The sequence below is a fragment of the Hylobates moloch genome, unplaced genomic scaffold, assembly GCF_009828535.3.
Source record: "Hylobates moloch isolate HMO894 unplaced genomic scaffold, HMol_V3 SCAFFOLD_11, whole genome shotgun sequence".
NCBI lineage: Eukaryota > Metazoa > Chordata > Mammalia > Primates > Hylobatidae > Hylobates > Hylobates moloch.
The window spans coordinates 101524865-101537205 of NW_026652286.1; the positions used below are offsets into that span (position 1 = coordinate 101524865).

The 12341-nt window shown below is 44.8% G+C and overlaps 1 protein-coding gene across 1 annotated transcript in view; it reads left to right on the forward strand.

Moving 5' to 3' along the window:
- FLI1 (Fli-1 proto-oncogene, ETS transcription factor) overlaps positions 1–3616 on the forward strand; it is a 119508-nt gene extending 115892 nt beyond the window's left edge. Inside the window, exon 9 of the mRNA XM_032167874.2 lies at positions 798–3616. Within this exon, the coding sequence (XP_032023765.1) occupies positions 798–1327 (530 nt within the window). The 3' untranslated portion in view covers positions 1328–3616. The remainder of the gene's footprint in view (positions 1–797) is intronic.
- Positions 3617–12341: the final 8725 nt, after the last annotated feature.

Here is a 12341-nt window from a genome sequence, read left to right on the forward strand (position 1 = left end):
CAGATATAGTCGATTTGACCTTGTACTTTAAAGATTTAGTATCAAAAATAACTCTCAAGAGGGTCCTTCTAAACCAAGTCCATCGAGATTGGGAGCTAGCAGGCTCCTGCCGTAGTGCGGCCCACTCACCTTCCCATCCCAGGGACTCTGCCTACCCATTCCTTAGTGCCTGGACATTCCTGCCAGAGGAGAAAGAAGCCACCCAGCATATTCTGGGTATTTTTCTGTCTGCACAAGTTCTCTGTAGAACTTAGAGCTGCGAGCCCAGCTCTAGGACCTGCCAAGGGCCAATCCAAGTCCTGTCCATCCAAAAGCTAAAGCTCATGGTGCAGCTTCTCCCAACGACTCCCACAGTCATGCCTTGCCCCTGACTCTTTATTACTGACAGGGAATTCCCTGGGGGACCTGACCACTAATTAGAGATCAGACAGTGATTCAGGCCTTTCTAGATGAAGAGATTCAAAAGCCTTGCCAAAGGGGTTGAGGGGGGATGTGGCTCGCCCAAGATCACACAGCTAGCTCTGGGCAGAGTTTGCACCTCACTTCCCACATTCCATTTACCAGGCCTCGGGGCAAAGCATCTTAGGATCTAACCTCGCTTATTATACCCATCCCCAAGGCAAGCAGAAAGGCAAATCAACAATGACATAAGAAGGGCTTGTCAAGTCGATCCCAATGTCAAAGGAAACAAAAGATTTCTTTAAAAGGATGAGAGGCTCCCTGCACTTAGGGAACTGGGTTCTGCCTTCTCTGGGCTGAGGTGTTCTGTTCTCTCCCGTTTGCCTCATGGCCTGCAGGAAGCGGGCAGATCCAGCTGTGGCAATTCCTCCTGGAGCTGCTCTCCGACAGTGCCAACGCCAGCTGTATCACCTGGGAGGGGACCAACGGGGAGTTCAAAATGACGGACCCCGATGAGGTGGCCAGGCGCTGGGGCGAGCGGAAAAGCAAGCCCAACATGAATTACGACAAGCTGAGCCGGGCCCTCCGATATTACTATGATAAAAACATTATGACCAAAGTGCACGGCAAAAGATATGCCTATAAATTTGACTTCCACGGCATTGCCCAGGCTCTGCAGCCACATCCGACCGAGTCGTCCATGTACAAGTACCCTTCTGACATCTCCTACATGCCTTCCTACCATGCCCACCAGCAGAAGGTGAACTTTGTCCCTCCCCATCCACCCTCCATGCCTGTCACTTCCTCTAGCTTCTTTGGAGCCGCATCACAATACTGGACCTCCCCCACGGGGGGAATCTACCCCAACCCCAACGTCCCCCGCCATCCTAACACCCACGTGCCTTCACACTTAGGCAGCTACTACTAGAAGCTTACTCATCGGTGGCCTTCTAGCTGAAGCCCATCCTGCACACTTACTGGATGCTTTGGACTCAACAGGACGTATGTGGCCTTGAAGAGAAGACAAAACTGGATGTTCTTTCTTGTTGGATAGAACCTTTGTATTTGTTCTTTAAAAACGTTTTTTTAAATGTTGGTAACTTTTGCTTCCTCTACCTGAACAAAGAGATGAATAATTCCATGGGCCAGTATGCCAGTTTGAATTCTCAGTCTCCTAGCATCTTGTGAGTTGCGTATTAAGATTACTGGAACGGTTATGTCATGGTTCTGAGAAAGAAGCTGTACATTTTCTTTACGTTTTTATGACCAAAGCAGTTTCTTATCAATACACGGGTCTCATTATGGGGTTCAGTATGACACAGAATCATGGACTTAACCAGTCACGTTCTGGTTTGAGATTTAGTGAAAACAGAGGTGGGAAGCTTATAATCTAATTTTAGGAGGAACAAATTCAGTGGATGGCAACTGGAACATTGATTGTAAGGCCAGTGAAGTTTTCACCCAACTGGAATTTGAAGGAAAGAAGGTGTGTGTGTTTAAGACGCCAAGGGCATTGCAGAATCCCTCTCAGTGGACAGTATGCACTCAGCTGACCACTCTCTCTAGAAATAGTCAAGATATGAACTAAGAAATTTTAATGCAAATACATACATTCCTGAAAGACGGGGAATTAAATAACTAATTTTTTTTTTTTTTAATGATGACAGTGAGTCCCAGAACTTGGAAAAGTTGTAGGGATTTCTAAACTCAAGCAGATTCGCAAGCGCTGTGCGCTTGTCAGACCATCAGACCAGGGTCAACCAATCAGAAGGCAACTTACTGTATAAATTATGCAAAGTTATTTTCCTATATCTCACAGTATTAAAAATAAATAATTAAAAATTAAGAATAAATAAACGAGTTGACCTCGGTCACAAAAGCAGTTTTACTATTGAATCAATCGCTGTTATTTTTTTTAATGTAATTTGTACATCTTTTATCAATCTGTACATTTGGGCTGTTTGTATGTTTTTATAGCTGGTTTTTAAAAAGCATAATATGACTATAGCTGAAAAGGAAACAGGGCTGTTTAAGTCAGTGACTTACGAGAAAGCAAAGCACTGGTACAGATATTTAACAGGCATACACAGCAAGGAAAGATAATCCATTTAGATCTTTAATGCTTTGGAAATGTGTGTAACAGTACTGCAGTAATCACAGCTCTGGGAAAAACAACGAAACTTTCCCTTGTGGAGAGTAGGGATTTTCCTGCTCTATATATGCAACATATTTTTAGACATTAAAATATATATAATTTTGCAGGTAATTGTTGACTTTTTTAACTATATTAAGTGTTAAGCTGACAACTGTCAATGAAGACCATGTTGTAAAATAATTTGACTAAATAAATGGTTCCTTCTCTCAGCGCTGAGGACAGTTTTCTTATTTACCGCCCCCGTTAGGTCAAAGGGTTTTCCCTGGGGAACTTTCCTATTTACTTCTTGCACTATCAAGAATTTTTCAAATGTACATACTGCCGTACAGCAGAAGGTATAAAATCAATGTGGTTTTTCATTGTTGTTGATGATGTTTGTAGTGTTTTTTTGTGTGTGTGTTATTTAAATCTTCCTCCAGCCTAAAAGGGTTTTATAAAATGGCCGCCAAGGCCATGGATAAACCTGTATGTAAGGACCGGAGCAAAGTGAGCTGGTCTATCCAGACTTGTCTGTGAGATTTAACTCTGCAGCCTCCCCCGGGCACTTCAGACCCGGATGGCCACCTTCTGCTACTCCAGCAGAGAATAAGTGCCCTGCTTCCTTCAGGTCTCAGACCAGGATTTTATGGCTCATGCAGATTTTTAAGATCATTTTTCTTTCCAAGGAAGAAACTTTCCTCCAATTGCTTCACTGTTAGGTAGCTTGTTTTCATTTTCTCTGTTTTACAATGAAAGAGTGAGACCTGGGAAGTCCTTGATTTGCAAGGAATTAGACTCACAGCATTGGTAACCCTAGAACCTTCTTTGGGTAACACCGAGTACCTTCTAGACAACACGTCTACCTAAATGAAATGAGATGTGTTTCAGAACATTGGTCTCCAATTTTTTTTTAATCTTGCACCCTGCCATTTAAAAAGATGTGTAAAGCACATATTCTCAACATACGCACATTGATTTATAAATCATATATACAAACTGTTACTTTATTATTATATTAGAAAACAAATACAAAATAGAAAATTTTAAATGGTGATATAAAAATAAATTGAAACTGAAATTCTACTGTTTTCCTCCTATTTTCTCTATATTGAATATCCTCTGCTGTTAACTCTCAAAACAAAGAAGTTGGTCTTTTGTGAAAAAAGTGTGTATGCATGTACTGGGTTTCTAGTGACTTCCAAAGGAGAAAATTAAAACTTGGTATCAGTGGCCCAAACATAGAAAGAAGAATGATGAAGGCCACGTATGTTTAAGAACCAACTAGCTGAATCCTTTGCAGATCTCCATCTCAGCCATACAATTTCCCCATCAATTTTGAAATCTGCAAAGTATTCATTAGGGAAAATGGAGGCATATATTTCTGAGTGCTGTAAGAAGATGCTCAGCCCATTAGTTCATTCTTTTAAAGGTTTTCTTTATGTGTCCTACTCAAACACTAGCTCAGGCTCATCTTCTCTACGGAGTTATAGAGCTTTAGCCAAATCTCGCCCCCTGAATATGTTCCACAGTGATTTGTCCTATGCCTCAGAAGCTGGCCCACTCGCTGACAGGACTGGGGCACCATTTTCTCCTCATAAGCATTTGTACAGAGGGAGGACTGGCATTTAGTCCCCTGCAATGCCCAGATTGAACGTTTGCTGGCTGGCTCCAGGGCATGTAGCTGACTAGTCACAGAGGACAAACAGAATCTTTGCCCTCCTGGCTGCTAGTCCAGTCTTTTCCCTACTGGATCATTCTGTGCCTGTGCCATGAGGTTTCTACCATCTAACAAACAGTGCCAGCCAACCAAAGCGGGCATGCAGGCCTGCAAGCGGTTCTCATAGAAGCTGTTCCTCCCCACTGTTTGGGACACTGGCCAACAGTCCTTTAGCAGGAGGTCATCTTAGTCCATTTGGTCTGCTATAACAAACTACCATAGATTGGGTGGCTCATAAAAACAGAACTTTATTTCTCACAGTTCTGGAGGCTGGGAAGTCCAAGATCAAGGTGCCAGCAGATTCAGTGTCTGGTGAGGGCCCTTGCCTTGGTTTATAGAGGAAACCTTCTCACTGTGTGCTGACATGGTGGAAGGGGCAAGGGAGTGCTCTGGAGTCTCTTTCATAAGGGAATTAATCCCACTCTTGAGGGCTCCACCCTCATGCCCTAATCACCTCCAAATACCTTCACATTGGGGATTAGGTTTCAGCATATGAATTTGGGAGAACAGACAGACACAGTCAGTCTACAGCAGAGGTCACCTTTCTTCAGTGTCAAAAATGTTGTTGAGTCCCACACAAAGGAAGTTCTATTTATTTTATTTTATTTGTGGAGATAAGGTATCTCTATGTTGCCCAGGCAGGTCTCAAACTCCTGGCTTCAAGCAATCCTTCCACCTCAATCTCCCAGAGTGTTGGGATTACTGGCGTGAGCCACCACACCGGGCCTATTTTCAATATCTGTTATTTTAAAACATTTTTAATAGTCAGCAGCCACTAGAAAATGTAATGACACTTAAAAAGAGTGTTATTTTACTTAACCAATAACATCTGCATGCAAGTGAGTGATGAACATACACGATGGGAAATGGATTAAGAGGTTCTCAGATAAGGTTTGCTAGTTTAGACCAAATGAGATCAGGAGGTTCTAGAACACAAGGGAGGAAAGGAGCATCTGTCCACCCCAAGCCAAGGTACTGCCAACCCAAGGCAATGCTTACTGGAGAAATGAAAAACTGAACAAAATGCAGTACTTCCTGTGAGAGGTGGTTTCTGTGGACTTGGTTTCTTACCGTATTTCCTCTAATATCTGCTCATTACAAGCATCATGTAAACCTGTTGCCTTAAAAACTCTTGGAAAGGTGTCCTTTGGGGGAATGTGCTTGGGTGAAGCAACCCTTAAGCATGGCTCTCTGCTGCCCAGCCCCGCTCCCACACCTCGCTCAGAAGTTCCTCCACCATCAACAGCACCACTGGACTTGTGTCCAGAAGGCCCTCGGGAGGTCGAGGTAAGAGGATGCTTTGTATCAGTGGGGGCAGGGATGGGAGAGGTAATAAGAACCGGGATGGGGGCCAGGGGACTGACTGGGTTCTGGTGAGCATACAGAAGCTTTGCTCTTATCCAGGAAGGAATGCAGGTTTTGCAGAAAGCACATTGGGCATTTCATCACGTAGAAAGCTACTGAAACTGACACTACACGCCTTCAGCCAGGGAGTCCCGCTAAGGGATTATGAAAGGCCGGCTGATTCCAAAACTACAAATCCCAGGCTCCCTCGGGGGATGGATACTTGTGAGAGGAAGTGGGTTAGCCAGTCAAACCTCCAGGGTTTCAGCCAGTTGAGAAAGGATAGGGAGGGAAGTTTTAAAAGGAATGTGGGCCCACAAGCCTGGGGTCTGTCTCTCTCTCTCAGTCTGATGTGGCCTCCTGTCTAATTGTTTCAGTCTGTCCGAGCTGGTAAATCCCTAAGCACATAGTCAATTTACACGCAGCTTAAAAGCTCTAGAGGGAGACAGGAAAAATTTCCAGTGAGACCACTCACTCACCTACAACTGCTAGATTAACCTTCTGCATTTTAACTGAGTTAACTCATATGTTTTCTTAGTGGGAGGAAAGAGGCCATTTGAGTAGACAAATGAAAATATAATGCCAGAAACCCTGGGTTCAAATGCTGGCCCTTCCACCTACTGGGTAACTTGTCTTCATCGATTGACTAGGACCTGAGTTATATCTCCTGCATGAGTTTCCATGAGGCATTGGACAACAGTGTGGAAAACCCACTGTAGACTGCTGTACAGGAGGTTTATGGATAATCGTCGTTATCTGCTTGTATTGTCTAGTATTTTTCAAGAACATTCATTAAGTCCTTGGTAACTGGTGGGCACCCTGTTTGGGGAGTTCAGTGCAGGGTCATTTTTATTTTGTGGTCAGAAAGACATTTTCCAAATGAGTGCAAAGTAGGAATAAGTTGGGTTTTCCAGAGAGCCTTTGCATTTTCCCCATCCACGGCCCTCCCAGTGCCCCACTTGGGCTTTTGCCCTTCCTTGGCTCTATGTGTGCACCTAAAGCCAGGGGAGCGTGTGGCCAAGCTGCAGGATGTTGCAAACAAAATGAGATTTTATAAAGGAATGCTAAAAATGTGCTTTGACAGAAATGTTGGATGGAATTTTTCAATCGGCTAAGAAATAGAGGTTGGGAGCTGGGATTTTATGCCCGGCATGCTTGGATTCAGACTTTTTGCAGACCTAAAGCCTCCTGTAAGCTCCATGAGAAAAGGAACTGTCTGTCCTATTTGCCGCAGTGACAGCAGCACACCATAACTGGTCAGTAAATACATGATAAGTGAGTACATGAAGAACAGGCCCAGAGTCCAGAAGACCTGGTTATGAAGCCCATCATGTCCACTGACTGTATTATAACTTACTGTCTCAGAGCTTGATTTTTCCATCTATAAAATGAGAATGATTTAATAACTATACAAGGGTATCACTGGAGTTAAGATAATGTACATAAAAATGCTCTGTATGTTGAAAAGAACTAGGAAACTGCAAGGTTTCCTAGGTATTATTGCCAAAGTCTTACTGTCCTCATTGAGAGGCAACTCCTCTTTACATTCAAAACTCTGTACAGGTCTCTGTTCCTCTCTGATCTAAGACAGAGTGAAACCACACTATTCTATTCTGCATTGTGAATATACATTGTGATTTTTTAAAAAACTGTAAAGTCTTGAAATAGTCACAAACTTCCAGAAAAGTTAGAACAGTACGAAGAACAATTTTTAGTGAATCATTTAAGAGAAAGTTGCCAACCATGCTTTATCAACCCCAAATGCTTAAGGGTATATTTCATTTAAACAGTCTTTTCCTACATAGTCCAGTATAATCAAGAGAATCTAATAACTAATGTAAGCGGATGACTCCTACGTAATCCCGAGGCACCATGCACTGTTGGCTGATTGTCACCACTGCTGTCTTTTGGAGCAAAAGTTTCCCATTCTGAATCACTGATTGTGTACAGCTTGTCATCTACCATTAGTCTCCCTCAGTCTTTCAGGTCTGTGACAATTTTGAATATGACAGGTCAGGTATTCTGTAGAATGTTCCCCAATTTGGGATTGCTGGTATCTCTTCGTGATTAGATTGAGCTGAGGCTTTTCTGAGAGGACCATCGCAGAAGTCATGCTGACTTCTTCTCCTGTATTCTATTACGTGGTACATCATTTTAATGTATCCCGTTATTGATGAAGTTCACTCTTTGTTTAAGGCAGTGTCTCCCAGGCTTCTCCTTTGAAAAGTTATTCCTTTACCCTTTGTAATTAATAAGTATTTTGCAGAGGTTTACTTCAAAAATATGTAAATATCCCATTCAACATCAAATTTCAATGTATTCATTCATTTATTTATATCTCTAAGACTCATGGCTCTCTATTTTATTGAGTGGATATGATCTGTTCTTTAATGATTACATTGTCCCAATGGAAGGACATTCACGCTGGCTTCTGTCTCCTTTGACAAGTTCCCATCAGTCTTTAAGTGCTTCCTTACTTTCTCGCACAACTTATTTTGGAGTCTGTGCCCTAGCCCTGGAATTAGTCATCTCCCCATGGATTCCTAGTTCTTTTTAGTGGAAAATGCTATTTAGAACCCAATACCTAGGGGATAGATGTGCCAATTGCTAATGGGGTATCCCTGCGCCCAGACTCAGTCACTGTACAGAGCCAGGCAATGGACGTAGATACATACATACACATACATTATATATGTATGTATGTATGTGTCTGTATGCACTCACGTATATACATACATATACAGTCATGCTTAATAATGGGGATACATTCTGGAAAATGTGTCCTTAGGTGATTTTATGGTTGTGAATATCATAGAGTGTACTTCACACACCTAGATGGAACAGCCTATTGTGTCCGGAATTGGTGGGTTCTTGGTCTCACTGACTTCAAGAATGAAGCCGCGGACCCTCGCGGTGAGTGTTACAGCTCTTAAGGTGGCGCGTCTGGAGTTTGTTCCTTCTGATGTTCGGATGTGTTGGGAGTTTCTTCCTTCTGGTGGGCTGGTGGTCTTGCTGGCTCACGAGTGAAGCTGCAGACCTTCACGGTGAGTGTTACAGCTCATAAAGGCAGTGTGGACCCAAAGAGTGAGCAGCAGCAGGATTTATTGCAAAGAGCGAAAGAACAAAGCTTCCACAGCGTGGAAGGGGACCCGAGCGGGTTGCCACTGCTGGCTCAGGCAGCCTGCTTTTATTCTCTTATCTGGCCCCATCCACATCCTGCTGATTGGTAGAACCAGTGGTCTGTTCTGACAGGGTGCTGATTGGTGCGTTTACAATCCCTGAGCTAGACACACAGGTTCTACACGTCCCCATCAGATCAGTTAGATACAGAGTGTGGACACAAAGGTTCTCCAAGTCCCCACCAGAGTAGCTAGATACAGAGTGTCCATTGGTGCATTCACAAACCCTGAGCTAGACACAGGGTGCTGATTGGTGTGTTTACAAACCTTGAGCTAGATACAGAATGCCGATTGGTGTATTTACAATCCCTTGGCTAGACGTAAAGGTTCTCCAAGTCCCCACCAGAGTAGCTAGATACAGAGTGTCGATTGGTGCATTCACAAACCCTGAGCTAGATACAGAGTGCTGATTGGTGTGTTTATGAACCTTGAGCTAGATACAGAGTGCCCACTGGTGTATTTACAATCCCTTAGCTAGATAGACATAAAGGTTCTCCAAGTCCCCACCAGACTCAGGAGCCCAGCTGGCTTCACCCAGTGGATCCCACACCGGGCCGCAGGTGGAGCTGCCTGCCAGTCGCGTGCCCTGCGCCCGCACTCCTCAACCCTTGGGTGGTCGATGGGACTGGGCCCCATGGAGCAGGCAGGGGGCGGCTCTCGTTGGGGAGGCTCGGTCCGCACAGGAGCCCACGGAGAGGGGGGAGGCTCAGGCATGGCGAGCTGCAGGTCCCAAGCCCTGCCCCTCGGGAAGGCAGCTAAGGCCTGGCGAGAAATTGAGCGCAGCAGCTGCTGACCCAGTTGCTAAGCCCCTCACTGCCCAGGGCTCGCAGGGCCGGCCGCCCGCTCCCAGTGCAGGGCCTGCCGAGCGCATGCCCACCCGGGACTCCCGCTGGCCCGCAAGCACCTCGTGCAGCTCCAGTTCCCGACCACACCTCTCCCTCCACACCTCCTCGCAAGCTGAGGGAGCCGGCTCCGGCCTTGGCCAGCCCAGAAAGGGGCTCCCACAGTGCAGCGGCAGGCTGAAGTGCTCCTCAAGTGCCGCCAAAATGGGAGCCCAGGCAGAGGAGGCGCCGAGAGCGAGCGAGGGCTGTGAGGACTGCCAACGGGCTGTCACCTCTCACTATGACACACCTAGGCTACATGGTAGAGCCTGTTGCTCCGAGGCTATGAACATGCACAGCATGTTACTCTACTGAATACCGTAGGCGACTATAACACAATGGGAAGTATTTGTATATCTAAACATGGAAAAGGTACAGTAAAAATATGAGGATAAAAGATAAAAAATGGTACACCTGTGTAGGGCACTTACCATGAATGGAGCTTGCAGGACTGCAAATTAATCTGGGTGAGTCCGCGAGTGAGTGGTGAGTGAATGTGAAGGCCTAGGACATAACTGCACACCACTGCAGACTCTGTAAACATTGTACACTCAGGCTATGCTAAATCTACAAAACCTTTTTCTTGCTTCAATAATAAATTAAACTCAGCTTACCATAATTCTTTATAAAGTTCTAAATTTTTTAACTCTTTTACTCTTTCGTAATAACATTTAGCTTAAAACACAAACACATTGCACAGTATAAAAATATTTTCTTCATATCCTTATTCTATACACTTTTTATTTTAAAAAATATTTCGTTTTACTCCTTGAAATTTTTGTTAGAAACGAAGACATGAACTCATATTTAGCCTATAACCTGCCTGAGGCTGTTTTACAGTTAACTTTTTAAACATATAAGTAGGCGTTATCTACGTATATCTAAAATCTGTCATTCTAAAATAATGACACATAAACAGTAACATAGTTGTTTACTATCGTTATCAAGAATTACATACTCTACACCTGCTAGACTTTCATAGACCGGCAGGGAAGTAGGTTTGTTCACATCAGTGTCACCACAGACATGAATACTGCATTGCACTTCCACAGGGCATGAGCACCGATGTCACTGGGTGATGGGAATTCTTCACCTCCGTTGTAGTCTTGTGGCACCACCATTGTATATGGGGTCTTTCACGGACCTAAACATCGTTATGCAGTGCATGACTGTATATGCTTATACATTTATGTCTATATTTATTTCTGCTATCGATATGACTATGCATATACATTTATTTCTGTATTTATTTCTACTATCTATCTATATTGAAACCCTGAGTTCACTCAGAAGCATTCATTTCTAATCCAACACTGGATGTTGATTCCCCTTTTGTGTCTGTATTCCCTTATTTGACAGTGAAAAGAATGGTTTCCATTAGGCATCCTATAAGCCCTTCCTTGTCAATCCTTCTGCATGCACCCAGTCTTCCATCTCTGCTGCAGCCCACACCTCCATGCAACCCGTTCATCTCCCTGCATTGGCCCTAAACTCCCATCCAGGCCACCCCACTGCATGGGCAGCCTCCTCACCCCACCCCAGGCAGTGCCTCTGTGTAGATGTTGTTCTCACCCTGTTCAAGCTCTGATGCCCCAACCCAGGCAACCCCTCCACAAGCAAACCCTCCTCCACCGGCTGTCGCCCTGACACCCAGGACAGGCTGCACGCCCTGTGTCCCATGCCATCTTTACTCCACTTGGGCACTAACACTTCCCATCAGGAAGCGCCACACGGATGCCCTTCTCACCCTGTTCAGGCTCTGATATCACTACCCCCTGACACCTGCCTTGCTCTGCTGCACCCATGGCTCCTGAAGTCAAGACTTCAGTGGGAGGGGGAGGAAAAGGGAAGGAAGGGGGAAGGAAGAAGGGAAGATGTGTGCTTAAACATTTACAACAGCACATATCTCATTGGGTGTGTGTATGTGTTGACCATGCATGGCAAAAAGGGACCACAAGATCCATTAAATTGTGGTTTTGCCTGCTTCCGTATTCACACACACACGCACACCCCTTTGTGCCTTTTGAGATGCAGAATCTGGCAAGCAGTTAGAGAAAGGAGAGAAAGAGATGAAGGAGTAGTTAACCAGAGAGGCTAACAAGATAGGAAGGAACGAGGCACAGACAAGAGGAGAAAATGAAATGTTAAAATCTTGGCCTGGCGCGGTGGCTCACGCTTGTAATCCCAGCACTTTGGGAAGCCGAGGCGGGCGGATCACGAGGTCAGGAGATCGAGACCACGGTGAAACCCCATCTCTACTAAAAATACAAAAAATTAGCCGGGCGTGGTGGCGGGCACCTGTAGTCCCAGCTACTCAGAGAGGCAGAGGCAGGAGAATGGCGTGAACCCGGGAGGCGGAGCTTGCAGTGAGCCGAGATTGAGCCACTGCACTCCAGCCTGGGTGAAAAAGCGAGACTCCGTCTCAAACAAACAAAAAAAAAGGCAGGGGAGAAATTGGAAGGGGAAGGGGAACAGAGTGTGGCTGGTAAGGATGAAAAAGCAATGTTCTGGGTTATAACGTTAATGTTTTTGATAGAGGCTGGGGTGAAGAATGCATGGCTTTTTAATTATTTTTGGTTGTTGGGTTCTGTGAAGAGAGAGTAATACAAAACCCCAGGATCCATTTGCGTCTGAAGTCTGTGTCCTCCATTAGACAATAAGGGAATGAAAGGCAGAAACTTTGTCTA